This window comes from Kogia breviceps, chromosome 15 (genome assembly GCF_026419965.1).
Source record: "Kogia breviceps isolate mKogBre1 chromosome 15, mKogBre1 haplotype 1, whole genome shotgun sequence".
Taxonomy (NCBI): domain Eukaryota; kingdom Metazoa; phylum Chordata; class Mammalia; order Artiodactyla; family Physeteridae; genus Kogia; species Kogia breviceps.
The window spans coordinates 89,531,361-89,556,053 of NC_081324.1; the positions used below are offsets into that span (position 1 = coordinate 89,531,361).

At 51.2% G+C, this 24,693-nt stretch overlaps 1 protein-coding gene across 4 annotated transcripts; it reads right to left on the bottom strand.

Annotated features, from left to right (window-relative positions):
* Positions 1 to 338: 338 nt before the first annotated feature.
* Positions 339 to 24,693, bottom strand: ANKLE2 (ankyrin repeat and LEM domain containing 2). Of its 4 annotated transcripts, none has more exons than XM_059040752.2 (13): positions 24,459 to 24,693; positions 16,289 to 16,759; positions 13,772 to 13,978; positions 12,541 to 12,734; positions 12,274 to 12,462; positions 9,590 to 9,712; positions 7,934 to 8,000; positions 6,561 to 6,733; positions 5,371 to 5,477; positions 4,331 to 4,521; positions 3,396 to 4,035; positions 2,732 to 2,863; positions 339 to 2,378 (listed from the first exon to the last, which is right to left on the bottom strand). In XM_059040752.2, the coding sequence occupies exons 1-13, from the start codon at positions 24,643 to 24,645 to the stop codon at positions 2,228 to 2,230; spliced, it is 2,832 nt and encodes a 943-aa protein (XP_058896735.1). In that variant the 5' UTR covers positions 24,646 to 24,693; the 3' UTR covers positions 339 to 2,227. The 4 variants fall into 4 exon arrangements, with proteins under 4 accessions (XP_058896735.1, XP_058896736.1, XP_066870742.1 ...); XM_059040753.2 differs by having other exon boundaries at positions 12,541 to 12,710; positions 24,459 to 24,682; XM_067014641.1 differs by having other exon boundaries at positions 12,541 to 12,710; positions 13,784 to 13,978; positions 24,459 to 24,678.

Here is a 24,693-nt window from a genome sequence, read left to right on the forward strand (position 1 = left end):
CGGGGAACCTTCCGGAGCCACCTGCACTGCAGCCCGTGGCACCTTAGCCGCCGCCCCCTGCATCACAGGGTTCCTGTCACCTCTTCCCAGCTGAAGAAACTGCACACTGTCAACGTCACAGAAAAAGGCTCCCCGTTTCCCAGGGCAGTTATAAAATATCCAGTAGTTAACTGATGCCAAGGTGTTTCACAACGGTGTTAGGAAGGAAAGGGCCCCAAACAGCAAATAAACCACTCTCAGATTAATGTTCTGTTTAACCAAAACACCGCTTAAACTTTTGCTAAAAAGGACACTTTGCCTGGGCACAGGTGAGAGAGGTCTTCAGAATGATTACCACGTGGTTTTAAAAATAATTTATTTCATTAAGTAGTTTTAAAAAGACAATCACCACAGGACACGTGACGATGCATTCAGTGGAACCAGGGCCAACTTATACAAACAAATGGAGAAATCGTCAAAGACCTAGACTTCAGAAAACAGGAGCAGCAGTCTGCAAAAGGGCAAATCACTTTAACTTCCGTCTGAATATTTACAAAACTATATAGGACGGCACGGTCAAACTTTATAGAGAAAACAGGTCATCACTGTGACTACATCTGTGTTCTGATTTCTTTGAGAATAGAGATGTCTTTTTAAAATGCCATTTGGGGCCTCCCTGGTGGTGCAGCGGTTGAGAGTCCGCCTGCCGATGCAGGGCACGCGGGTTCGTGCCCCGGTCCGGGAGGATCCCACGTGCCGCGGAGCGGCTGGGCCCGTGAGCCGTGGCCGCTGCGCCTGCGCGTCCGGAGCCCGTGCTCCGCAATGGGAGAGGCCACAACAGTGAGAGGCCCGCGTACCGCAAAAAAAAAAAAGCGCCATTTGGTTTTTAGAACAGAATGTATTTTTCTGTCTTATACTTAAGTTGACTACTACACAAGTGAAAACACCCTGCCTTTTGAATTTTAAAATCCAAATCTTGGTTCCAGTATTCCTGACCTGTCTCTCGTTATCGTGTGAAAGAAATGTTTTTGGTTTTGTTTTTTTTTACATAAATTTAAATTCAGAATATTTACAAATAAAAAAATCTCACATCTACTTCCTATCACTGTATATTCTCAAAAAGTAAGTTCAGGAAAACCAAAAGTGATTTACAAAAGGCACTGAACTCCGCAGAATCGTTGTAAGTTTTCATCTTGGATCAAACACTGGCAGTGTCCCCAGAACACCGCTGTGAGCACTCGGTGGTGACACCCAGAGACACAGCCCTCAGCTCGGCTGCAGCGTCGGGGCACAGAAAGCTCTGTGCGCACAGACCCTACAGCAGGTCCGGCCGAGGGGGAGGGACGACAGACTGCTCTAAAGGAGCTGGGATCAGATACGTCCTCCAAAGTAAAGCTTGCTTTTCTGTACCAACACGCAGTGCTCTTTCAAAACGCAAATCCAACTGAAATGCGTTCTAAAAAATGGGGTACATTTCGAAACTAGGCAGTGACTTTCAGATTAGTTTATTACCACTGCACTGACAGCTAAATAAGGTGCACTGTGAAAGGTCAAGTGCTGGTGAAAAAGAAAACACCTTCCAGTGACTGCTGGTGAGGGAGCTGTGTGTGACTTATTTGCATGACTCCCAACGGCTTGATTTTTTTCCAAGAGAAAAGCTAGTTTCATCCTCTGGTCACTCATTTAAATGACTCAACTTGTAAGTGTCGCTGCAAGTCTCCAGCACGTTGAAGGCTCATTCACTCCTGGATGTCCACCTCGCCACTGCCTAACCAGCGGGGCTGACCAGCAAAGCAGAGAGGCTTTTCTGTCACGAACCAGGAAGTCAAAGACCCTCCCCAGCAAAGGAAGAGGCACAGAAGTCGCCTGTGTTTTAGGAACAGAGCTGAAGTGAGCCCAGCTACAGTCGGGGGACGGGGGCCCACGGGGCACCCCAGCCTCTCTGGCGCCCTCCTGTGCACCTGGGGCAGCTAACGAGCCTGTTGCCACCACATTGACGGTTTCCAGAGAATCTGCGTCTTGAGTTTGCTTTCACCCACTTCTCTCCAAATATCAGAAAGCTACATTTTATACAGGACATCTGCATTTTCTAAAATTCTTTTACCCTCGAAATGAGGATTGATAGATCGATCAGAATATATTCTTTCTTTGGGTGAAACTTTAGCAATAAACACGTTACCTTTCTTTTTTCCTTTTTTTAAAAAACCCCCAAAGAACAAGCTGACAGCCCCAGCAGCACGCACGGGCCCTACAAGGCGGCGAGCTGGGCCAGGCGCGCCGTCCGGTGGAGGTGGCCCCTGCGAGCGGGGCTGTAGCGCCCGGGGCTGCCGCCGCTAGGAGGGCCACTGACGTCCAGCAGCTGAGACTTCACCTTCCCTTTCAGCGAGGGGCTGGGCCAGCTGAGGAAACCGAGAACGGGCGGTCAGCAGGGACGACGGGACGGGGTGGGGAGAGCGGAGGCCACAGACCGGAGCTGGGTCCCCGACCCGGGGACCACTGGGGCTCCGGGAAGAGGTGCCTCCCACGTGACCGCAAGCTCACCCTACTGCGTCCCGCCCGAGGGGCGTGGGACCGGAGCAGAACCCTGGCCGCCCCGCCCCGCCCCCCTCAGCTCTCAGCAGCACCCCTTCTGCTCTGCCACCCCCGGCCACGGGGCGGGGGGGCTCCCCGTCAGCTCGGCGAGCGGGTCTGGCCCTGCTCTCGGTGAGCTCCCCCATGAACCTGGTGACCCCGTCCGCCGGGCCGCGGGTACCTCTGTCTGTCCGCGGGCGGGTAGCGCAGCACGGCACTCCTCCACCTGTGCAGGGCCGGGTACTGGTGAGGGTCCACGTCCGCACAGTCCAGGGCCGCCAGAACATCGCGATCCAGTTTTGACGGCTCTTCCCTAGAAGGCGCGAGAGAAGGAGAACAGCCGTGACCACACACGCATCCGGCACCACCGCCCCCTTCCGAACCAGCAGGGCAACAGAGGCGTGTGAGGGCCCAGCGCCGCCACCGCAGGCTCCGGCGGTCGGGCCGAGATCCAGGCAGCGGGGGGACGCACTGCCTGCTGGGAGGAGACCCCGGCCCCGGCCCTGCTGGGAAGATGCACTCTGCGTACCCCCTCCCGGATGATGGAGCGGGTGGGACAGGCCATCAGCCGGGCAACCCCAGGATGACCTTTCTTCCTAAAACAAACTAAACCCACAGGGCAGCTCAGTGATTGTGGGAGGCACACAGGCGGCAAGGACACGTGAGCGAGGAGGCCGCCGCCTCCCACCGGCCTGGAGGCCACCCGAGGAGCCGCAGACCCTCAAGGGAGACGAAACCACAAGTGCCCACCAGGCAGGCCAGGGTAGGGGGGACTGTCCGCGAATCACGCGGTGGCACCCGTGCCCACCGCCCCTCGACGTGTGTGTGTGCTTCCCGACTCATACCCAACAAGGAAGAGGCTCTGGACGGGCTCCTTCGAGGCAGGGACCCCTGAGGGCTCAGAACTGCCACCGTGACGGGCCTCTTGCGTGGGACTGTCGGGGTCCAGGCACGTGTCAGCCATTGCAGCTGACATTCCGTGCTCTGTCCTTCCTTGGTCATTCCCGAGTGCGTCAGCAGCAAGAGGTCCTAACATGTCACTTTCTGCTGTGTTCACTCTTGATGTCAGGATTCTCTTATCTCTAGTTTTCACAGTTGGACTGGGTGTCTTAGAAAAGCTACTTTCTAGATTCTGCAAGTTCAGTTGATCAAACTTCGCAGTCAGGCCGGAGACAGGCGACAGGAAGGCCTCCTCCCCACTCAGGGCCCTCGGCCTCCTCCCACCCAGGGCCTTGCCGTCACTCGGGGGGCTGCAAAACCCGTTTCTGCTTCTGCGGGGACTGGTCGGGGCTGAGGCTTCTGTGAGGTCTGTCTTCCGCTCCAAGGGGAGGATGTCACACCCCGAGTCTCCAAAAGCAGCCACCGTGGGCTGGGTGTTGTTTCGAGCTGTGTTTTGCCGGTTTTTGATCTCTTCCAAGCTCATGTCATCATCTTCATCTAGAAACGCCCTCACGGAGATGGAACTGCTGCACTTCCTGTGGCGGCCTGTGAGGGAGACGGTACGGACGGGGGCTGTGGGGTGTCACCCCGCACGGCGCAAACCCTGGGGCGAGTCACTCCCGCCTTCCAAGCCCCCTCCCTCCTCAGATTCCATGGCACAAAACCACTTGCAACATGCCTTGCGAAAGGCAAGCGGGAGCCCGCAGACAGAATTCCAGGCTCCAGGCCCAGCTGTTCCGCTTCACAGGCAGGAAAAGGAGAAGGAAGCCGGCCAGTTGCCACGGATGTGGCCACAGGAGCTACCAGTCCCGCCCGCCACAGACGCACTGCATGTTCTTACCGAGGGCTGAGGCATCCTCCTGCAGACAGGCTGCATTTTCTCCCGTGTCTTGTTGGGGCTTTTTGCCCACTTCCTGCTGGGTGAGATATTCTTCTAGTTTTTGCAGGCCCTCCTGGGAAGACAGATCAACAAAACAGCCCAGAAAGTCCCAGTATTCGACCCAGGGATACCCCAGCTCATGAGCCAGCTGCCTGTAAGAATAAAGCAAATTAACCAATTGTGAGACCAGAAGAAAAACTCACAGAACTGACTAAACAGAAAAGGGCCATCTGACACTGGAAGTGCCCAAACGGCACCTGCAACCTTGGCTACAATTGCGTTTTATCCCAAATTTGGGGCTGAATTAGTGCACTCCACTCCCGGAAGCAGCGCCCCCTCATGGGGCGAGACCACGTTATCGAGCAAGCCAAGGTCACGGGGAGAAAGGAGACCCCAGCCAAAGTGCACCGCTCACACCGACACTCACGAGACATCAAAAAAAGGGCAAACGGTAAAACTCCACTAACAGAGGACATTTCGGTTCTCATAAAACTGTACAAAGTCAGAGGTGATTCTGGTTTGGGCCAGACGTGAACATTTAGAGGTCCTTTTTCACTTTCAAGTCATAAACCTAAAGCTGGGCACATATTTTGAGAAAAAGTTCTAAAATGATTCAATTAAGCTTTATTTGCTCACACTGTAAATTAGCTTCTTAAGTGTGGAAAACACACTTTTCAGGGGCTTCTTCCACGAGGGGCTTCTGGCCACGCCCCACCTTGTGTTTGACGTCTCCTTGGCCGTGCGGCACCTTCTCCCACACACTGGCATGGCCCCTCGCCCACCCCACCCCCGGGAGGGATTGTTTTAACGGAGACTTTTGCTGCACTAGCTGCAGGGGGCACGTTCGCAAGGAATTAGACCCTAAGTGCAAAGGCCTTAAAAGTCTCCAGTCAACGCTTTCTGGGGACTACTGTTTTGCAAGCCCCAGGCAGCACACGAGGGCACAGCGCACGAGGCGACACCAGCACTCGGCCCTCTGTCACCTCGTGCCCTTTAAGTACCTTCCCACTCTCTCGATGCCTCTCTCCGGATCAGACTTCCTGACGCTGTGGAAGAAGCCCGCTTTCTCTCGAGGAGGGGTTTTCCAAAGTCGGCGAAAGTCTTCCGCCTAGGACAGAAGTGTGTTTGAGCTGCGCTAGGCACCCGCGTCACCAGGCAGCCCTCCCCCACCAACCCAGCGTGGGCAACATGCCCATATACCCTGGAGCTAAGGGGCCGTGGCTGCGTCCCGGTGAGGCCAGGAGGGACCCTGGCAAGGCCTGGGCTGGGCTGAGGGTCAGAGCTGCCCCAGGAGGCCCCGAGGGAGACACTGCAGCGCTGTCACCCCGAGGGCCTTGCGTCACCTTCCCATCACACGACAGGAAAATAAATATTTGTGCTTTTGGTATTTCATGCAGCTGAATCTAATCCTAACATTTTTATAGTTTCAGTGAACTAACTATCAATAGTTACAACTTTCTTTTAAGAGGAAAGATTATATACAGGTCAGTGTATTAAGTACCTCAGTCTGGAAGGTGAACACCCAAGTTTGCAAATGGAAGTTTCCTAGTGACAGTACAAATCCAAGGACCCTGGAATGGACAGCCTAGCCACCTGGGCAATACGGTGTGCAAAGGGCCATGGACACTTGGGGGAGGGGAGTCAGGTGACGCTGGTGTGAGGAGCGTTAGCCCAGGTAAACCTCGCTTCTCGGAAGGACGGCTCATCACATACCCGCCCTGGCTAATAAAAACACGGTCAGGCTTCCCTGGTGGCACAGTGGTTAGGAATCCGCCTGCCAAGGCAGGGGACACGGGTTCGAGCCCTGGTGCGGGAAGACCCCACGTGCCGCGGAGCAACCAGGCCCGTGCGCCACAACTACTGAGCCTGCACTCTAGAGCCCGTGCTCCACAGCAAGAGAACCCACCGCAACCCACAACTAGAGAAAGCCCACGTGCAGCAACGACAATCCAACACAGCCAAAAATAAAATAAAAATAATAAATTTTAAAATAAATAAATGAATGTTAAAAAAGAAAGAAAGAAAGAACCGGGTCAAGACACTTGTTTCTCCAGGGAAGTTCTGAAGCCTCACTGACAACTCCCTGGGGTCCTGGTCCCCAGGACCGAGCACAAAGCAAAGGGCTGGAATGAGCAGCATTGTGGTGGGATGGCCGGGAGCTGTTCCAGAAGCTTTGTACACAGACGCTCACCTTGGACGGACTCAGGGGCCCGGCAAAGGCTCGCAGGGTCAGAATGGGGTCTCTGGGGCCACCTCCACTGTGGCCGATGTGAGAGACCTCGCCCATGTGGTCTGAAGACCACAGCTCCCCGATCACGGGAGAAGACGTGTCCTCTGCCCTCAGGAGGGGCACGTAGTAGTGACCTGGGAGAGGAAACACAGCAGGGCTGGACCATTTGCGGGGACAGCCCCGCAGCCAGGGGACGTCAGGCACCTGGGAACCAGCCTGAGAAACAGCGCAGCTGTTACCCCACGGGCTCTGCACGCGAGTCAGCGATGCTAGCAGCAAATAAAAAGGCCGCCACAGCTCCGGAGCCAAAGGACCCGGGCAAGAGGCCAGTCCACGCCGGACTCCTGCACATAAGGAGCCCCGCGCTCTTCCTCTGTGGGAAGTAAAAGGAAGGAGGTGGGGGCGGGGCGGCAAACACCTGCTCACCCCCAGGCTCTTCCGAGGCCGGCCCTGTGCAGCAGAGCAGCGGAGGCCGGAAGCCGAGCTGGAGGAGCATCACAAGGAAACACGTTTTGCCCCGCCCCCCAAGCTCGCTCTTCTGTTTCGTACGTTACAGTTTTGTACCATGAACACCCGTCTCCAAACAGACCTAGAAACACAACCTGGAAAGAAGAGAGGGAGCGAGGCCACAGGGACGTGGCGGCAGGAGAGGCCCTGAGACACCGGGCGAGCGACAGTGGAGGCCGCCGGGCGCCGCCGCAGGCCTGGCCGACCCCCGCACTAAACGGAGACCGGGGCTGTCGGGTAGGAATGGCAGCCGAGAGAGAAGTAAGGACGGGCAAACGGGAGGCCAAAGAGCCTCGAGCATCCGTGGCGAGGCCATCCAGCGAGCGAGACCGACTCCTCCAAGTGCCCGGAAACAAGGCAGAAGAAGAGCTGGGAAAGGCCTCCCGCCCCTGGCTGCCTTCGCGCCCCTGCGGCCGGCGAGCCGGAGCTCGGGTCCAGAGGCGCGAGGCCCCGAAAGCCGAGTGGGAAGCGCTGCCCCACAGGCCACGGTGTGAAAGGCCCTTGGCCTGGAGCGCGGCGACCCGGGGCGGCGAGGCCGCAGGGGCGGGGGCCCGGCTAGCCGAGGGGCTCCAGGCAGGCCGCTCCCACCTCCCCGCCGCCCCGCAGGCTGTGCCCGAGGAAGAGGGCCGCGGAGGTCGAGGGGCAAGGCCATGAGCAACAGCCAAATGACAGACAACTCGGTCGCCCAGCAACGGGAGGTGCAACACAGGGTAACTCGGAGGGTCCCAGCAGCCCCCCGCTTCACTCCTGCACGCAAGGCCCGGCCTAGACGCCGCCCAGGACTTCCCCACTGTGGGCCGCACCTCGGGCGCCCGCCCCCCACTTACCCTTTAAATAGTCTCTAATCCGCTCCTTCAGTTCCACAGATTTATTTTTGCTTCTTTCACAAATAACCTATTTTAAAAAACCAGAGTACATGAACACTCTAAATCTGATTTATCACATCTTCTTATCATTAAAATGATTTCATAAAGGCAAGTTTTAAAGTCAAAGAAACAAGGACAGTATCCTAATGCTGAGTATTTATAAAGCCCACGATAAAAAATATGTGTTGAAGAGTGTAACCCTCTTCCTCGTCTTGTAAAGGCTCTGAGCGGCCAGGACAAAGAAGAACAAACTCTGAGATTACAGGTGAATTTTATCTTCTTTCTTCATGCCGCTCTACATTTCCTAATTTTCTGCAAGGAAAGGAAATCTTAAGGTGCACCATCAAGTCAGAGCAGAGATGCAGACACGCCTGCACCTCCGGTCTGGGCACCTCACTAGCTAGGAGCCTGTCTGCTATGGTTTGGCTGGGTTGACATACAACTCCCATCTAACACGAACACAAGTTTTATTCTTGCGACTACAGGAATCCATGTTCTCAGCCATTAGAGAACTGTGAACATTTTAGCTACAAACAATTAAAAAAACACAAAAGAACCAATAACCTTAAAATAAGAAGGAAGGAACCACAAAATTACCACCTCCTGCCAGCCTGTGACAGAAACAAACTACAACCGTACAGTGGACCCTTCAAGTAGTGCAAGTATTTTCTTTTACATTCTGTAACTGATTGTGAGAGACGTCCAACGCTTTAAAAACGTGTTACCAAATAGCACTTTATATTGAGAAAATATACATACACATGCACACAAAAAGTTGAGTCAGATTTATGCACAATAACGGTAATTTCTGAGTTGCGGAATTGTCCGGTAAATTTTATCCTTTTTATGTGTATTCTAAACTTTCTGCAGCAGTGGGCACGACTTACATAATCCTAGCAAGTACAGAGAAAGTGTCACTGCCAGAACAGGACCTTACAGATTCTACTTCCAAAGGGCTGGCAGGTCCAGGCCAGCTCACAACTCCAGTGCCTGGTACAAATTAACCATCTTCCAGGTCTTTTCAGGCCCGCTCTCCTCTCCACCTCACTGCACAGAGGCACCTCTGCTCTCTAGGGCACATGTGCTCAACTGCTGACAGATCACGACAAGGCTTGTTTGCTAAGGCTTGTATGGGCCAGGTGAGAATACCGGGGAGGCGCTCAGGACAGCGCCTGGGGCACACTGAGCTCAACACACGTGGGCTACTTTCAGCAGCAGCGTCCTCAGCACCTCCACCATGCGTCCACCAGTCACCAGCAGCCTCACCAGCACCATCAGCAGCATGACCACCGCGTCCTCTGTGCTCTCTGACCCTGGTCAGCTCAAGTACTCACAGAGGGAACTTGACAAAAGACAGTGAGCTGTTGAGAACGTGACCCCCAGTTTCACAAAAATAAAATCAGCAAACTGAGGCAGTTCACTCCCTCCTGGCTTTACAGAGGCATCTGTACAAGCAAGAGTACACCTTGCTCAACAATTAGGGTTCTAAGATGTGCCACAAGGCAAACGCAGTCACACAGTTACCTGAGTCGTCACAATGGCTGTGATCGCAGACTGTAATTGTATGTATTTTCATTTCTAACACTATGTAGTAATAGCATTTTAATAGGTACTTACATCTTCAGGTGTTTTATCATATTTATTTCTCAGGTTTTTTACAATCAGAGGGTGTGAAGAGAGCACATTGACCACATCCGCGTTTCCAAACTTACAAGCAAAATGCAACGGTGTGTCGTAGCCCTGAGAGAGGTGAAAAGGAAGAACGCTTACTTCTTATACACACTTTTTTGTTTCATAAGGTTGCCTTAAGGTAAAAATAGGTATTTAGTAAAACAAACAAAAAACGCTCAAAACTAAAAGACTATGAAAAGACGGTGCTTTTATAACTGAAAAGCAGCTGGCATGCTAGCACGCCCCCACTTTACGCCCGGGCGTGAGCCCAGCACAGCATCCCAGTGCCTGCGCGTCCAGTGCCTGTGGGGAGCTTACAACAGAGCCGGGCTGCAACCCCTGCTCAGCAAACGGCAGCTTTCACAACTCAGGGCCCTGTACAATGTCTTAAAATCAATGTTCAAAAAGCAAAGTGAACAGATGAAGACAACACCCAGATGAAGCAAAGACCACGATCTGGTCTCTGCGCTCAGAACTTTCTCTAGTCGCTAATACTGCAGCAGACGAAACTGTCCCCTCCGGACTTCACGAGGTTTTTCAGTGCAGACCAGCAGGCCCCCTGAGCGGTGGAGCCACCACCTCTGGCACCTGGACAGCCTCAGGCTCAGAGGCAGCACATCCCAAACAGAACCCACTCAGGTCCACCTGCGGCCACCGCACGTTCCAGCCCTCAGGCCCCTCCCTCCGGACGCCACGCTGTATCCCCAGAGCTTCTCCCCCAGCTCCCTGGGATCCCAGGGGCCCTGCTGCCGGTGCCCACACTCCCAGCTCCAGCCCCCGCCCCCCACTAGGTGACCCCGGGCCTTGTGCAAGCGAACGCCCTCAGGCCGGCTCCGGCCCCCGCTCCGCGCCTTCTAGGGGCCTCTCGCCACCTCAACACACGGCCGCCACCACCACTCCCTCTCCCCCACACAGTCAGCTGCTGGGGCTCCGCAGGCCACCCGGGCCCTGCCAGCACCCCCAGCCGGCCTTCCACAGCTGCAGATGGCACGGAAGAACAAGCAGAGCTTTGCTCCAGTCGGGCGCTTCCTGGTCCACGGGCTACCTGGGTCGCCTCCAGCCCTGCAGCCCAGGCTCCGGCATCAGCGCAGCTCCCGGGCAGCCCCACGGGGCCAGGGCCACTGCGTATCGGGTCGGCCGCGTCCACTCGGTGTTCAGGACATCAGGCCGCAACGTGCCCCCCGCACCCCTGCTTTCCTTCTGGCCACCCCTCCCTCACGCACACAACGTCCTTCTCTAACCTGCTCCAAGCCCCGCCAACGTGACCCCAGCCTCTGCCCCGTTCCCGTGTAGCCGCCAGCGGCCGCCTGTGGGCCCTCCCGCCACGCCCGGCGACTCGGCTTTTCCGCACACCACACCCTCTGGGGAGCCCCCAGCCTTGCTACACAGTCCAGGCGCTTGAAGCGATTCCTACTCTTAGCGCCTCATGGGCAGGGGATGTGACCTGTAACATCTAGTTGCAAGAATTTATTCAGCGGTCTCTGTGGATCCACAGATGCGTGTTGTCAGCGAGCGCTGCACAGGCACGAAGAGAAGACAGTACTTCCCACGGGGCACACGTTCCGCACCACGTGCGGGAGCTACGCTTCCCGACTAAGCTGCCACGCCGCCTTATTTTGTCCACGTTTTTTAGTCTCACCCACTGTGATTTTGTTCCTCTGCCCTACTTCGCACTTACTATTGCTTTCATGTAACCACCGTCTTCTCTTTCATGCCCTTCTTTAATTTTGCTAGCATGGCCAAATTTATCTCCATTCCCCCTTTCCTTGCGTGTTAATTGAGAAGTTATTCTTACTTGCAGTTCGGGGCTCAATGTATCACACTCAGTATGCTACGAAGTAACCCAGCAGCCTTTTCTATTCCCTCTCCTGCCTGCCACGACTTCTCAAAGCCCTAGGTTTCTCTCAGAAACAATCCTTGGTTCTCAGCCATCCCTGGGTTTTCCCTCATATAAATATGTAAAAACTCTTCCGCGTCAAGAATCCTCACTTAAGCCTTGTGCACCACCTCCCCACTGGGACTTCCCTGGTTGTCCAGGGGTAAAGAATTCGCCTTGCAATGCAGGGCACGTGGGTTCGATCCCTGGTCAGGGAGCTAAGATCCCACGTGCCGCGGGGCAACTAATCCCGAGTGCCGCAGCTACTGAGCCCACACGTCTTAACTAGAGAGAGAAAAACCCAACGCCACAACTAGAGAGAAGCTCGGGTGCCACAACGAAAGATCCCACATGCCACAACTAAGACCTGACACGGCCAAAACAAATTAATAAATAAATGAAATAAAAATTTAAAGAAAGACATATCTAGGACACTAGACTACAAGGCACCAAAACCTTTCTACGTTCTTCTCCCTTTAGCTTTGTGGCACACGGCCACCCTCCTATCAGCTCGGGACTCTCTGAACAAAGGCCAGGAGGGACGTGTCCTGGGGACGGCTCCACCCCAGCTGGGACCCCGGCGCGCCAGCCAGCGGGCTGCACTTCTCACGTGAGCGGGTCTGGGTCCAACCGTATCTTTCTGAGCTCTCTGACCTCAACAACCGCCCATCTCCTCTGAGCTGACGCGGTGCAGGGACGCGGTAAACAAACACCCAAACACTGTTTCCGCCCTGAGCCCGGCTACGAGGCGCACCGCTCTGTCAGGGGTGTTGAGGTACAGGTCCACCACGTAGCAGATGCGTTTCTCCAGCATATGCGGCTCGTCGTCCGGGTACATGAGCCGCATAAACTCGGGGTTCTCCAGCGTCTCCAGGGTCAGCTGGCACAGGGCAGCCTGGTTCTCTTTGGCAGCAACATGCATGACATTGTACCGACATCCTTCCTGGAACAAAACCACAGATTTGGGGCTTCACTGGCATCACCACAGTCTTCATGCTGATGATGCTGGAAGCAGGCTTACCTGTACGATGGTCGGGTTGTCCCCCGAACCAATCAGGTACCGGGGATTACTCCAGATGAGGTCGGAAAAGGTGTCTTCCTCTCCCTTCTCCACGGCTTTCCGAAGTTTGGCAGTGAGATCTTGCGTACGGGGACTTTTATAACTGTTTGCTCGCTCTTTGCTTGCTGTTTCTGAATCAGACAAGTACAACCCGTCTGTTAAGAGACAGAATTTAAGAACATTTAAGTTCACATTTTCTCATCATCCACTATGCGCTTCACTGAGGGCAAGAAAAATCTTTCCCACAGAGGCTGACAATCTCCTTGTAGTGAAAAGTAAGAAACAAGATGATCCACGGCAGGCGGACGTGTGTCCCAGCCCACAGCAGGGAGGGAAATGCTCTGTGGAGAAGGCGAGGGAGGAGTGGGAGGGCACGTGGCCAAGATACCACCCACGCTCGCAAGGGACCTTCCAAGAGCCAGGAGCATCCCCAGAAAGGCAGGGAGCCAAGAGGGATTTTGCTGGCTGAATCACGACACCTGCGGAGGTAGGAAGGCTATCTTGAGGAACCCTCACCAAGTGTGAGGGGCCTCTAAGCGCCCCAAATCACTCTGGCCTCCGTAAGGCGGCACACAGACTCTCGATCCAAGGCCAACTATCTGCAAGGAGAGGCGCATCCTCGGGAAGCCTGGCCAGCCTGGGGAGCAGAGCAGTCGTGAGCCCACAGAGCACAGGGGACCAGACGAGGCTGGGATGCCGGGGTTTTGTACGATGCTGACAGCAAAGGCCCCTCACAAGACCCTGGACCTGAGCTGGGAGTGGCGCTGGCCAGCTTTCTGGCTGGACAGTTCAGCTACCGCAGAACCGTCTGCAGCCAAGCAGGTGCCACAGCCCTAGAAGGAGGTGTAGCTTCAGCGGAGGAAGAAGAAAGGTCTCAGCACCTAAAAAGGCCCTGAACCCAACAGGCCGCAGGGAGCAAGAGTGTGACAAAGGGGACAGAACAGAAGGCGACGGAGGCCCTTTTGCGGCTTCTCCCACGGTCCCCTCAGCAGCTGCCTGACCCACTTGGCCCCTGTCACCTCCATCCAGACCAGCCTACTGACCCACCCTCCTCCAGTCGCTCCATGGCCTGGGCCTCAGCTCTCTGTTCCCAGCAAACCGGTCTGCTCTCAAAGGTGGAGAGAAAGAGGGAACAAAATACCCAGGAGTAAATCTGACAGTAATGCCAGATGCGAACTGCTAGATAATTCACCTTTTAACCCACCACTGCTAAAGAGCGGCACCGTTTTCACAGGAGAAAGTGGTGAAGAGGTTTTGCTTGGAGAAGGGAAATAGTCACAAGTTCCTCTAGCAAATTTCTCTGCATCTTCTCTGCTTGTAAAAGCCTTAAATCGGGAGCCTTTGATCATTTTGACAGCTTGCAAGGCTTCCTTCTTGTCTTCATAAACATGAATCCTTTCTGTGCGGGAAAAGCAGAGATGAGTCACTGCAGCCACCGTCACTTAATTCACACTTGAAGCCCTGGGTTTGGTAACTAACGACTGTTAGCCAGTGGTCTGATTTTTCTCTTATTAATATTTCAGATTTTTAACCTTCAAGAAAAAAGGCTTTAGTGAAAAGAACACAATAAGTTTGATCATATGTATGTACATGGATATAAATGATACATATTTTGTACCTATATATGTAGTTCTTATATCCAAGGATACTATTCCATACTAAAAAATAAAATTTATGGACCAACGATCTAAATAAAAATAATTTTTAAAAGTAAGTAAAAAACTATGACTAGGGGCTTCCTTGGGGGTCCAGTGGTTAAGAATCAGCCTTCCAATGCAGGGGATGTGGGTTTGCTCCCTGGTCTGGGAACTAAGATCCCACAGGCCGTGGGGCAACTAAGCCCGTGCGCCACCACTACTGAGCCTGGGCTCTAGAGCCCGCGAGCCGCAACTACTGAGCCCACGTGCCTAGAGCCCGTGCTTCACAACAAGAGAAGCCACCGCAATGAGAAGCCCGCGCACCGCAACGAAGAGTAGCCCCCTGCTCGCCCCAACTAGAGAAAGCCCGCGTGCAGCAACGAAGACCGAATGCAGCCAAAAATAAATAAGTAAATAAATAAATTTATTTACTTATTTAAAAAAAAAGTCAATAGACATGACCAAGCAAAGCATCAAATAAATACAAATAGACGACACCCATGTAAATAAAGTAACTGACAACAAACAGCAAGTGTTGACGAGGGTGCGGAGAAAAGCAAACCCTCCTAAACTGTTGCTGGGAATGTAAACTGGTGCAGCCGCTGTGGAGAACAGTACGGAGGGTCCTCAAAAAGCTAAAATAGAACCGCCATGTAATCCAGCAATTCCGCTTCTGGGTATTTATCTGAAGAAAACAAAAATGCTTATTCAAAAAGATACATGCACCCCAATGTTCACAGCAGCATTATCTACAACACAATAGCCAAGATTTGGAAGCAACCTAAGTGTCCATCGATGGATAAATGGATAAAGAAAATGTGGTATGTATATATATGTGTGTACACACACAGACTCAGACACACACACACACACACACACACACACACACAAGAATACTACTCAGCCTTAAAAAAAAATGAAATCTTGCCATTTGCAGCAATATGGATGGACAAGGAGGGTATTATGCTAAGTGAAATAAGTTAAGACAGAGAAAGATAAATACCATATGATTTCACTTATGTGGAATCTAAAAAACAAAACAAAGGAACAAACAAAACAGAAACTGAGTAACAGATACACAAAACAAACAAATGGTTGCCAGAGGTGGGTGGGTGGATTAATGGAAAAGTTGAGGGAAATTAAGAGGCACAAACTTCCAGTTACAAAATAAATGAGTCACAGGAATGAAACACACAAGGAAAAAAAAAAAAAAGGTAACAGACCTAAAACAAGATAGAAATTTCCCTTATTTGAAAGACAAAAAGGAAGTTTAATAACATGCAGTATGGCTGATGGAACAGAAACAAGATGCCCGTTTTCTGTTTTTAGATAGATAAAAATGTACATTCCATATTGCACAGTAGAGAGACTGGAAAAGTTACTCTCTCATCCACAGCGAATGGTAACACCTTTTGGAGGGCAGTAGCCCTCAAAGTTTTAAAAATGCATATACCTTTTGACCAGACACTTATACTTACCCATTTTATAAAAATAAAAACAATTTACATACATACAGATATATTTTTTCTCAAATTTAAATTAAAATATATTAAAAATAAAAATAATGTAAATTTATATATACGAATAAAACATAGTAAGTAGGGTCAGGAATGATACACAAAAGTACTTATTAAGTGGTTACTTCTACAGAGTAAGATTCGGTGGGGAGGAAGAAATTTCACTTTTACTTTATAGACTGTACATAAAATGTATACATTATAGGGCTTCCCTGGTGGCGCAGTGGTGGAGAGTCCGCCTGCCGATGCAGGGGACGCGGGTTCGAGCCCCGGTCCGGGAGGATCCCACGTGCCACGGAGCGGCTGGGCCCGTGAGCCGTGGCCGCTGAGCCTGCGCGTCCGGAGCCTGTGCTCCGCAACGGGAGAGGCCACGGCAGTGAGAGGGCCGCGTACCGCAAAAAAAAAAAAAAAGCTAACAATGGTTAATTTGGAGTGATGAGATTATGGTGATTAAAGTCTTCTTTCTTCTCCTCTGTAGTCTGTGATTTTCAAAACCCCTCTCCCCCTGCTGTCCACGCACCACCTGTCTAAGAACCACGGCGCTGGTCACATTACCATTTCTCGCCGGGGCATCCTCGTACGCTGGGCACACCCCATAGTACAGAGGCGGCTCTGCAGAGGCTCGCAGCATGGCTTTGTGGCTGTCGACCCCGGCCAAGGCACTGAAAGGCACTGAGCAGGTCTCAGACGTCACGGCATCTTCCTCCGGAGGATTCAAGCCCACACTATAACCAAAATCTCTGTCTTCAGAAAAGCTGACCCGCTCAGCCGGGCTCCCTACCGCAGACTTCACAACCCTTTGCGTGTCCTGGCCCAGGGCTGGGGCACTTGCAGCGGCGTGGTCGGGAGGGTGGGAAGGCAGCGTACTGTGCGCTAATAAAGCCTGAGCCAACTTCTTCTCAAAAATAAACCTTGTGGTTGATGTAATGGGTCCACATTTCAATCCAGCTTTGATAATTTCTTCTCTAAGGTCATCTGGATTCAGGAGTTTCAATCGAGCCAAGATGGTATCCATTGTCATTTCACCTAGGCCCAAGACAACAAAAATCAATCTGATGGCTGTAAAGTACATCTTCTCTTAAACAAATTCAGCAAAGTTGCAGGATGCAAGATTAATGCACAGAAATCTGTTACTTTTTTATACACTAATTATGAACTACCAGAAAGAGAAAGTAAAAAATAAATCCCATTTAAAATCACATCAAAAAAAAATAAAATGCCTAGGAATAAAATTAACCAAGGAAGTGAAGACCTGAATAGACATTTCTCCAAAGAAGACATACAGATGGCCAACAGGCACATGTAAAGGTGCTCAACAACACTAATTATTAGAGAAATTCAAGTCAAAACCACAATGAGATATCACCTCACACTGGTCAGAATGGCCATCATCAAAAAGCCTACAAATAATAAATGCTGGAGAGGGTGTGGAGAAAAGGGAACCCTCTTGCACTGTTGGTGGGAATGTAAATTGGTGCAGCCACTATGGAGGACACTATGGAGGTCCCTCAAAAAACTAAAAATAGGGACTTCCCTGGTGGTCCAGTGGTTAAGAAGCTGCCTTCCAATGCAGGGAATGTGGGTTCAATCCCTGGTCAGCGAACTAAGATCCCACATGCCACCAGGCAACTAAGCCCATGCACTCTAGAGCCCTCGAGCCACAACTAGAGAGAAGCCTATGCACCGCAACGAACGATCCCGCATGCTGCAACAAAGATCCCAAGTGCTGCAACTAAGACCGACGCAGCCAAATTAAATAAATAGATAGATAGATAGATAGAACTACCATATGATCCAGCAATTCCACTCTTGGAAAGAAAACAAAAACATTAATTTGAAAAAATACGTGCACCCCAATGTTCATAGCAGCATTATTTACAATAGCCAAGATACGGAAGCAACCTAAGTGTCCATCAACAGATCAATGGATAAAGATGTGGTATGTATACACAATGGAATATTACTAAGCTATAAAAAAGAATGAAATCTTGCCATTTGCAGCAATATGGATGGACAAGGAGGATATTATGCTAAGTGAAATAAGTCAGACAGAGAAAGACAAATACTGTGTGTAATCATGTATGTGTGGAATCTAAAAAATAAAACACACTAGTGAATACAACAAAAAAGAAACAGACTCACAGATTTAGGGACCTAGTGGTTACCAGTGGGGAGAGAAGAGAGGGGAGGGGCAAGATCGGGGTATGGGATTAAGAGATGTCTGTGGGGCTTCCCTGGTGGGGCAGTGGTTGACAGTCCACCTGCCGATGCAGGGGACACGGGTTCGTGCCCCAGGCCAGGAAGATCCCGCATGCCGCAGAGCTGCTGGGCCCGTGAGCCATGGCCGCTGAGCCTGCGCGTCCGGAGCCTGTGCTCCGCAACGGGAGAGGCCACAACAGTGAGAGGCCCACGTACCACAAAAAAAAAAAAGAGATGTCTATGTATAAACTAGACAAAGAACAAGGATATATTGTACAGCACAGGAAATTATAGCCATTATCTTGTAATAACTTTAACTTTTAATGGAGTACAATCTAAAAATACTGAATCACTATGCTGTAACCTGAACCTAATATGATATTGTAAATCAACAATACTTCAATTTTTTTTAAGTGGCAAAAACGCTGGCTACAGGTAATTCCCTGGCGGTACAGTGGTTAGGACTCTGTGCTTCCATTGCAGGGGGTTCAATCCCTAGTCGTGGAACTAAGATCCTGCAAGCCTCGTGGCACGGCCAAAAAAAAGCTGGTTTCAAAGTTTCATTTCAATCCACTATTTCCCCATATTCTTTGTGGAGTCTACGAACTTCCTATGAGAATTTTCATTAGGTTTTTGTTTCCGAATTTATAACAATCTAAACAAGATTAAGAATAGGCAGTGTCTGGTTCATCTGGATAAGAATCTTACAGCCCAGCGCTATGACACGGTCTGATGGCACCGACATGCTAGGAAGGTCAGCTTGCTGGGCAAACAGGCACACCCATTAGTTGTCACTTGCAGTGTGATTAGGAACAAATCCCCAGGAAAGCACCTGGATAATATGCATCAAAACTCCAACTGGGGCTTCCCTGGTGGCGCAGTGGTTGAGAATCTGCCTGCTAATGCAGGGAACACGGGTTCGAGTTCTGGTCTGGGAAGATCCCACACGCCGCGGAGCAACTAGACCCGTGCACCACAACTACTGAGCCTGCGCGTCTGGAGCCCGTGCTCTGCAACAAGAGAGGTTGCCATAGTGAAGAGGCCCGCGCACTGCAATGAAGAGTGGCCCCCGCTCGTCGCAACTAGAGAAAGCCCTCGCACAGAAACGAAGACCCAACACAGCCGGGCTTCCCTGGTGGCGCACTGGTTGAGAGTCCGCCTGCCGATGCAGGGGACGCAGGTTCGTGCCCCAGTCTGGGAAGATCCCACATGCCGCGGAGCGGCTGGGCCCGTGAGCCACAACTACTGAGCCTGCGCGTCCGGAGCCTGTGCTCCGCAACGGGAGAGGCCACAACAGTGAGAGGCCCGCGTACGGCAAAAATAAATAAATTAATAATAATAATAATAATAAAAAAGACCCAACACAGCCGAAAATAAATATAAAAATAAATGAATAAATAAAAGGTTACTATTAAAAAAAAACCTCCAACTGCAGAAAGTTATCCTACAGATACACTTGCACTTTATTTCATAAGTGATGAGAAATTATGCAAAGATTTAAACAGAAGAGCATACAGAGAGCTCCATAGTCATTTTGCTAATACTGAAAACAAACAGCTAATGTTTAACGTTTGGCAGGGTTTCCCACATGCCTGGTTCTGTCCTAAGCACCCTGCCTGCACTAAATTATTTAAAATTCACAATAACGCCACATGGAGGTTTTCCACCATTGCTCACCCCTGCTTTAGATAGAGATCCTAAATCAGAGAAGCTAAGTAACTAAGTAACTTGTTCAAGTTATTCAGCCACCAAGCAAGTGGATGTGAGCTGCAGCTGGACCTTTAATCAATGAATTCACAGAAAGAGCAGTTAAATCTATGGGGTGCGGGTTGAAGCATGGTCAGCCAGAACTGGGGAGAAGGTAAGAAATGACAGGGTACAGGCCACTGCTGCAGTTAATGGGGCTGGAGATGAGTGCTCAGACTAGAGAAAAAGGATGTCTTGACCACAGATTAAATGCTGGGGTCGGCGGTGTGTGTGGGGGTGTCTGAGGGATTGCAGTCAGCCTATGATAATACCTAGATTTCCAGCCCAGATGCTTAGAAAGAGATTCTAGCCAAGGCAGAGAATATGAAAGAACAAATGGGGATTTAGGCGCTGAGCATTAGAAACACCCACTGCACATCAAGTGGGCATTTTGATTTTCAAGTCTGAGATTCAGAAGATAAGAAGCTCAGAGTGAGAAAAACAGCTCTGGGAGTCATGAGCCCATAGGCGGTGGTTATAACCCAGGGAGAACAAGGAACACACAAAAGGCCAGTAAGCCGAGAATGGGATCTGAGTAACAACAAAGATTGAAAGACAGGTGAGAAACTCGAAGAGGCGATCAAGAAAGAATTGGACATGTTAATACTGTGTATCAGTGAAGCTAGAGTAGAGGGTTTTAGGAGGTGTTTACAGATGAAATGATGGGATATCCCAGGATTGGCTTTAAATTACTCCAGAAGAGCAAAACAGAGGGGGCAGTGACAGATAAAACGACTCACAAAATACTAATACCTAATACTTGCAGCTGGATGATGGAAATTTCTGCATATTCCTTTTTTAATAACTTTTTACGATACCACCCTCCCCCGCTCCAAGATTTCAAAAATGGCTATTACTTATTTTAAACAGTGAATGTATTGCACAGACCCCTCTAGAGCTGCCAAAGAACATGAAGGGGGAGGCCAACTGACCACAGGATTCCACTCAGGGAGCACCCCTAAGGGTAGTCTCTGAATATTGGGTATAAGGGCAACAGAAGTGATAAAGAACTGATCTGAAAGGTGCAGGACAGGCTGAAGCCACATGCAAGGCAAAGTCTGAGGGGTAGGGGCGACTGGGGCAGATGCTAGGAATTAACAGAGAGGAATCCACCCGATCCTGATAATATTCTCTTCTGCATACCATCCCTCTGTGTTTACTCAAAAGCTACCCTTTTTTCCTATTTATTCATTCATTCATTCATTTATGGCTGCGCTGGGTCTTTGTTGCTGCGCATGGGCTTTTCTCTAGTTGAGGCGAGCGGGGGCTACTCTTCGTTTCGGTGAGCGGGCTTCTCATTGCGGTGGCTTCTCTTGTTACGGAGCACGGGCTCTAGGCATGCGGGCTTCAGTAGTTGTGGCGCACGGGCTTAGCTGCTCTGCGGCACCTGGGATCCTCCCAAACCAGGCCTCGAACCCGTGTCCCCTACATTGGCAGGCGGATTCTTAACCACTGCACCACCAGGGAAGTCCCCAAAGCTACCTTTTTAAGATAGGCTAGTCTGAGGGTGTTCTGTCCTTCTAACCAAGCAAGCCCTAAATGGAACAATTATACTACATTATCACTAACTGGGTGAGCTTGGGCAAGTTACGTAACCCTAAGCCACAGTTTCCTCATCTATAAAATGGACATAACAACAGCTCTACTTCTTAGCTTGTAATGAGAATTAGATAAAATAGTGGATGTGTTTGACACTGACAAATTATCCATTAATGTCAGTTAGGGCTATGAAGTTATCAAGTAATACAGGCTTATCAGCCTTGGAGAATACATAGCATGCTAGAAAGTCAACTTGAAAAAAGACAAACATGTACGTACACTCTATTTCTAATATATATATATATATTTTTTTAAATTTTTGGCTGCATTGGGTCTTCGTTGCTGTGCGCGGGCTTTCTCTAATTGCAGCGAGCCGGAGCTGCTCTTCCTTGCGGTGCGTGGACTCTAGGCACGTGAACTTCAGTAATTGTGGCACGTGGGCTTCGTAGTTGTGGCTTGCGGGCTCTAGAGCGCAGGCTCAGTAGCTGTGGAGCACGGGCTTAGTTGCTCTGCGGCATGTGGGATCTTCCCAGACCAGGGATCGAACCCACGTCCCCGGCACTGGCAGGCGGATTCTTAACCGTTGTGCCACCAGGGAAGCCCTGTTACTAATATTCTTAATACAATATACAAGTATCTGCTCATGTGTGGAAAAGAAACAAAGGATAAAGCAGAGAATAATGAGACTGCTTAGCTTCAGGGGAGGCTGTGAACCAGACAGTAAGGACAGAGGGCAGGGGAGAGCAGCACTTCTGAATACACCTTTACATGTTCTTTTAGACGCATGTTTGATTCACATACACAAAAAATACGTAGATAAACAGATAGGGGGAGACCCCCAAGTGGAATACAAACCAAAACAAAGTCGCTCAAGGGTATTATTACAAGTTAGTATCATAATGAGTGGGGGAGAAGGAATGTACTAATAAAGATAACACGTGACCACGTCCTCTAAGGGTAAAGACAGAGGAAGGACAGACAAACACCATACTCTAGCTGGCAGGTGGGTTTTCACAGTGGTACAGGCGAGCAATTCTGAAGCTATCTTATGTGTGCTCTAGGAACCAGCAAATAATTGTATATACTGTGGCTAATAAGAGTCAGGCTCCTCACTGAGAAGGGAGAAGCCCTCAGCAAACTTCTGTAAAGGGCTGGGGAGTAAATTTTGAGTCTTTGTGAGCCAAAGTCCCCCCAAACACTCAAGAAGAGCCACAGAAGGAAGAATATGGCTGTGTTCCAAAAACAGGTGCGGGCAGGATCTGGCCTGTGGGCCACAGTTTGCTGACCCTGGGCTGGAATTAGAAGTGTCTGCCAGACCTCCATCCATTGACTGATAGATAGACAGAGATGTAAAGGTACAGGTATAGGAAACTGAGGTAGGTCTGCAGACTGGATAATACTTCCTGGCTTTCCTACTTGTAGTGATTATGTAAGATACTAGCGCTGGGGAACCTAAGTGGATGTATACAGGATTTCTTTAGCTCTTTATTTTGTAATAATAATAAACACAAGAAGTTGAAAAACAGTACAGAGAGGTCCTGTGGACCCGTCATGTGGCTCCCCTCAGTGGCACACCGTAAACACTGCAGTGCGTCATCAACGCCAGGCAGCTAACCCTGGCGCAGCATAGCGAACTACACAGTGGCCTCACCAGGTTCTGCAGTCACTCTCCTCTTGTGGGTCTTTGTATGTAATTCCATGATCGTTTATCACACGTATAGCTTCACACAGACATGATTAGTTCCTAAACTATTCCATCACCACAAATATCTCCCTCCTGCTGACCCTTCACTGTCATATCCAACCTCCGCCACTGTCCCCTACCCTCGGCAACCGCTGAACGTTACATAAATGGAATTGTATACTACAGACCTTCTGAGACCGGCTTTTTTTCACTCAGTGTAATGCCCTTGAGCTCCACCCAAGTTGCTGATGGATCAATAGTTCTTCCTCACTGCTGAGCAGCATTCCACAGCTCAACGGGGCCAGTTTTACCATTCACCCCTCGAGACACATCTGGGCTGTTCCCAGTTTTGGGCAATTACAAATAAAGCTATAAACAATCGCATATGGGTTTCTGTGTGAAAATAAGTTTTCGTCCTTCTAGGATAATGCCCAGGAGTGCGGTACAGGTTCAACTATTTGAGAAACCGGCAGTCTGACCTCAGAATGGCTGCACCTTTAAAATTTCTACCAGCAGGAAATGAGACCCAGTTTCTCAGCATTTCCACCAGCATTACCAAATGTCGTCGGTATTTTTTATCTTAGCCATTCTCATAGGTGGGTGGTGATATCTCATTGGAAGTTCGATTTGTATTTCACTACTGGCTGGTGATGTCGAACATCTTTTGACATGTGTTTATTTGCTCTGTACTAATGACTTAGAAATGAAAGCTAAAAATTAAAAAAGAATTTAATGAATAAGACACTCGAAACTCTAATCTCTTAGCCCCAGACCCCACTGGCCTCACACGTCCTTTAGCTTGAGGGTCTGCAAGCCTTTCGACTCGGGCGTCCTGCGCTGGGTTCTCTAGCACGGTGTCGACAGCGTAACTGGACAACTGAGCATGCTGTTTCCTAAAAGTACCACCCGAAACTTTCTTAAGGGGACGAGAGAAGGTAGGACGATCAGCATCTCAACGGGTTGGAAGGCAAGCTGGACCTCGTGTCAACAGGCCTACGTCCCCACCTGGCTTCTGCCTCGGACCTGTGTCATCTCTGCCGAGCAGGACCTTCCTGGAGCCTGTTTCCTCAGCTGTAAAAACTAAGTCACCCATGAGGACGGCTTTAGCCCTGAGAGCTCGAGGTGGGGCCATCAACTATGCTTCCTGCTAAGAGAATTTCATCTTCTTATCAGGGCGCTTGGGAGCTCTTGCTTACCCTCCAGGAAGAAACCAGACTTGCGGGTAAGAGGGTGAATGAAACCTGAACGAAGGCGCGTTCCAGATGCGCGCAGGGCGCACACGGTCTTCTCAGTCAAATCAGGGGGTCAAACCAGCAAAACGGCGCACAGACGCGGCACCCAGGCTCCCACCCTCACCGCTCTCTCACCTTCTGTGCGCGGAGGACTCGTGACTTTTACTCCAGGTCTTTTCTCAGAACCCCCGACTCAGGCCGGGGAGGGGAGCCCCGGGAAGCGGGAGGGGAGGGGCGCGGAAGCCCGGGGGGCCCGGGCTGGGGAAGAGGGGGCGGAGGATCCGGGCCGGGGAGGGGCGCGGGCCCACCGGCGGACCGGCCTTACCTGGATCAGGGACTGGGCCCGCGGCCGCGCAGGGCGGCGGGTCGGGGGACCCGCTCCGGCCCAGGGCCCGCGGCCGCCTGTCCAGCCGCCGCACCAGCCAGCGCACCGCGATCAGCAGCACCGAGGCGCCCAGCAGCTCCCAGGCCAGCGCCGCCCACTCGGCCGCCGCCAGCCGCGGCCACAACATCGCCGCCGTTCGCCCTGTCTCCGTTGCCGTCGCCGCAGCCGCCGCCGC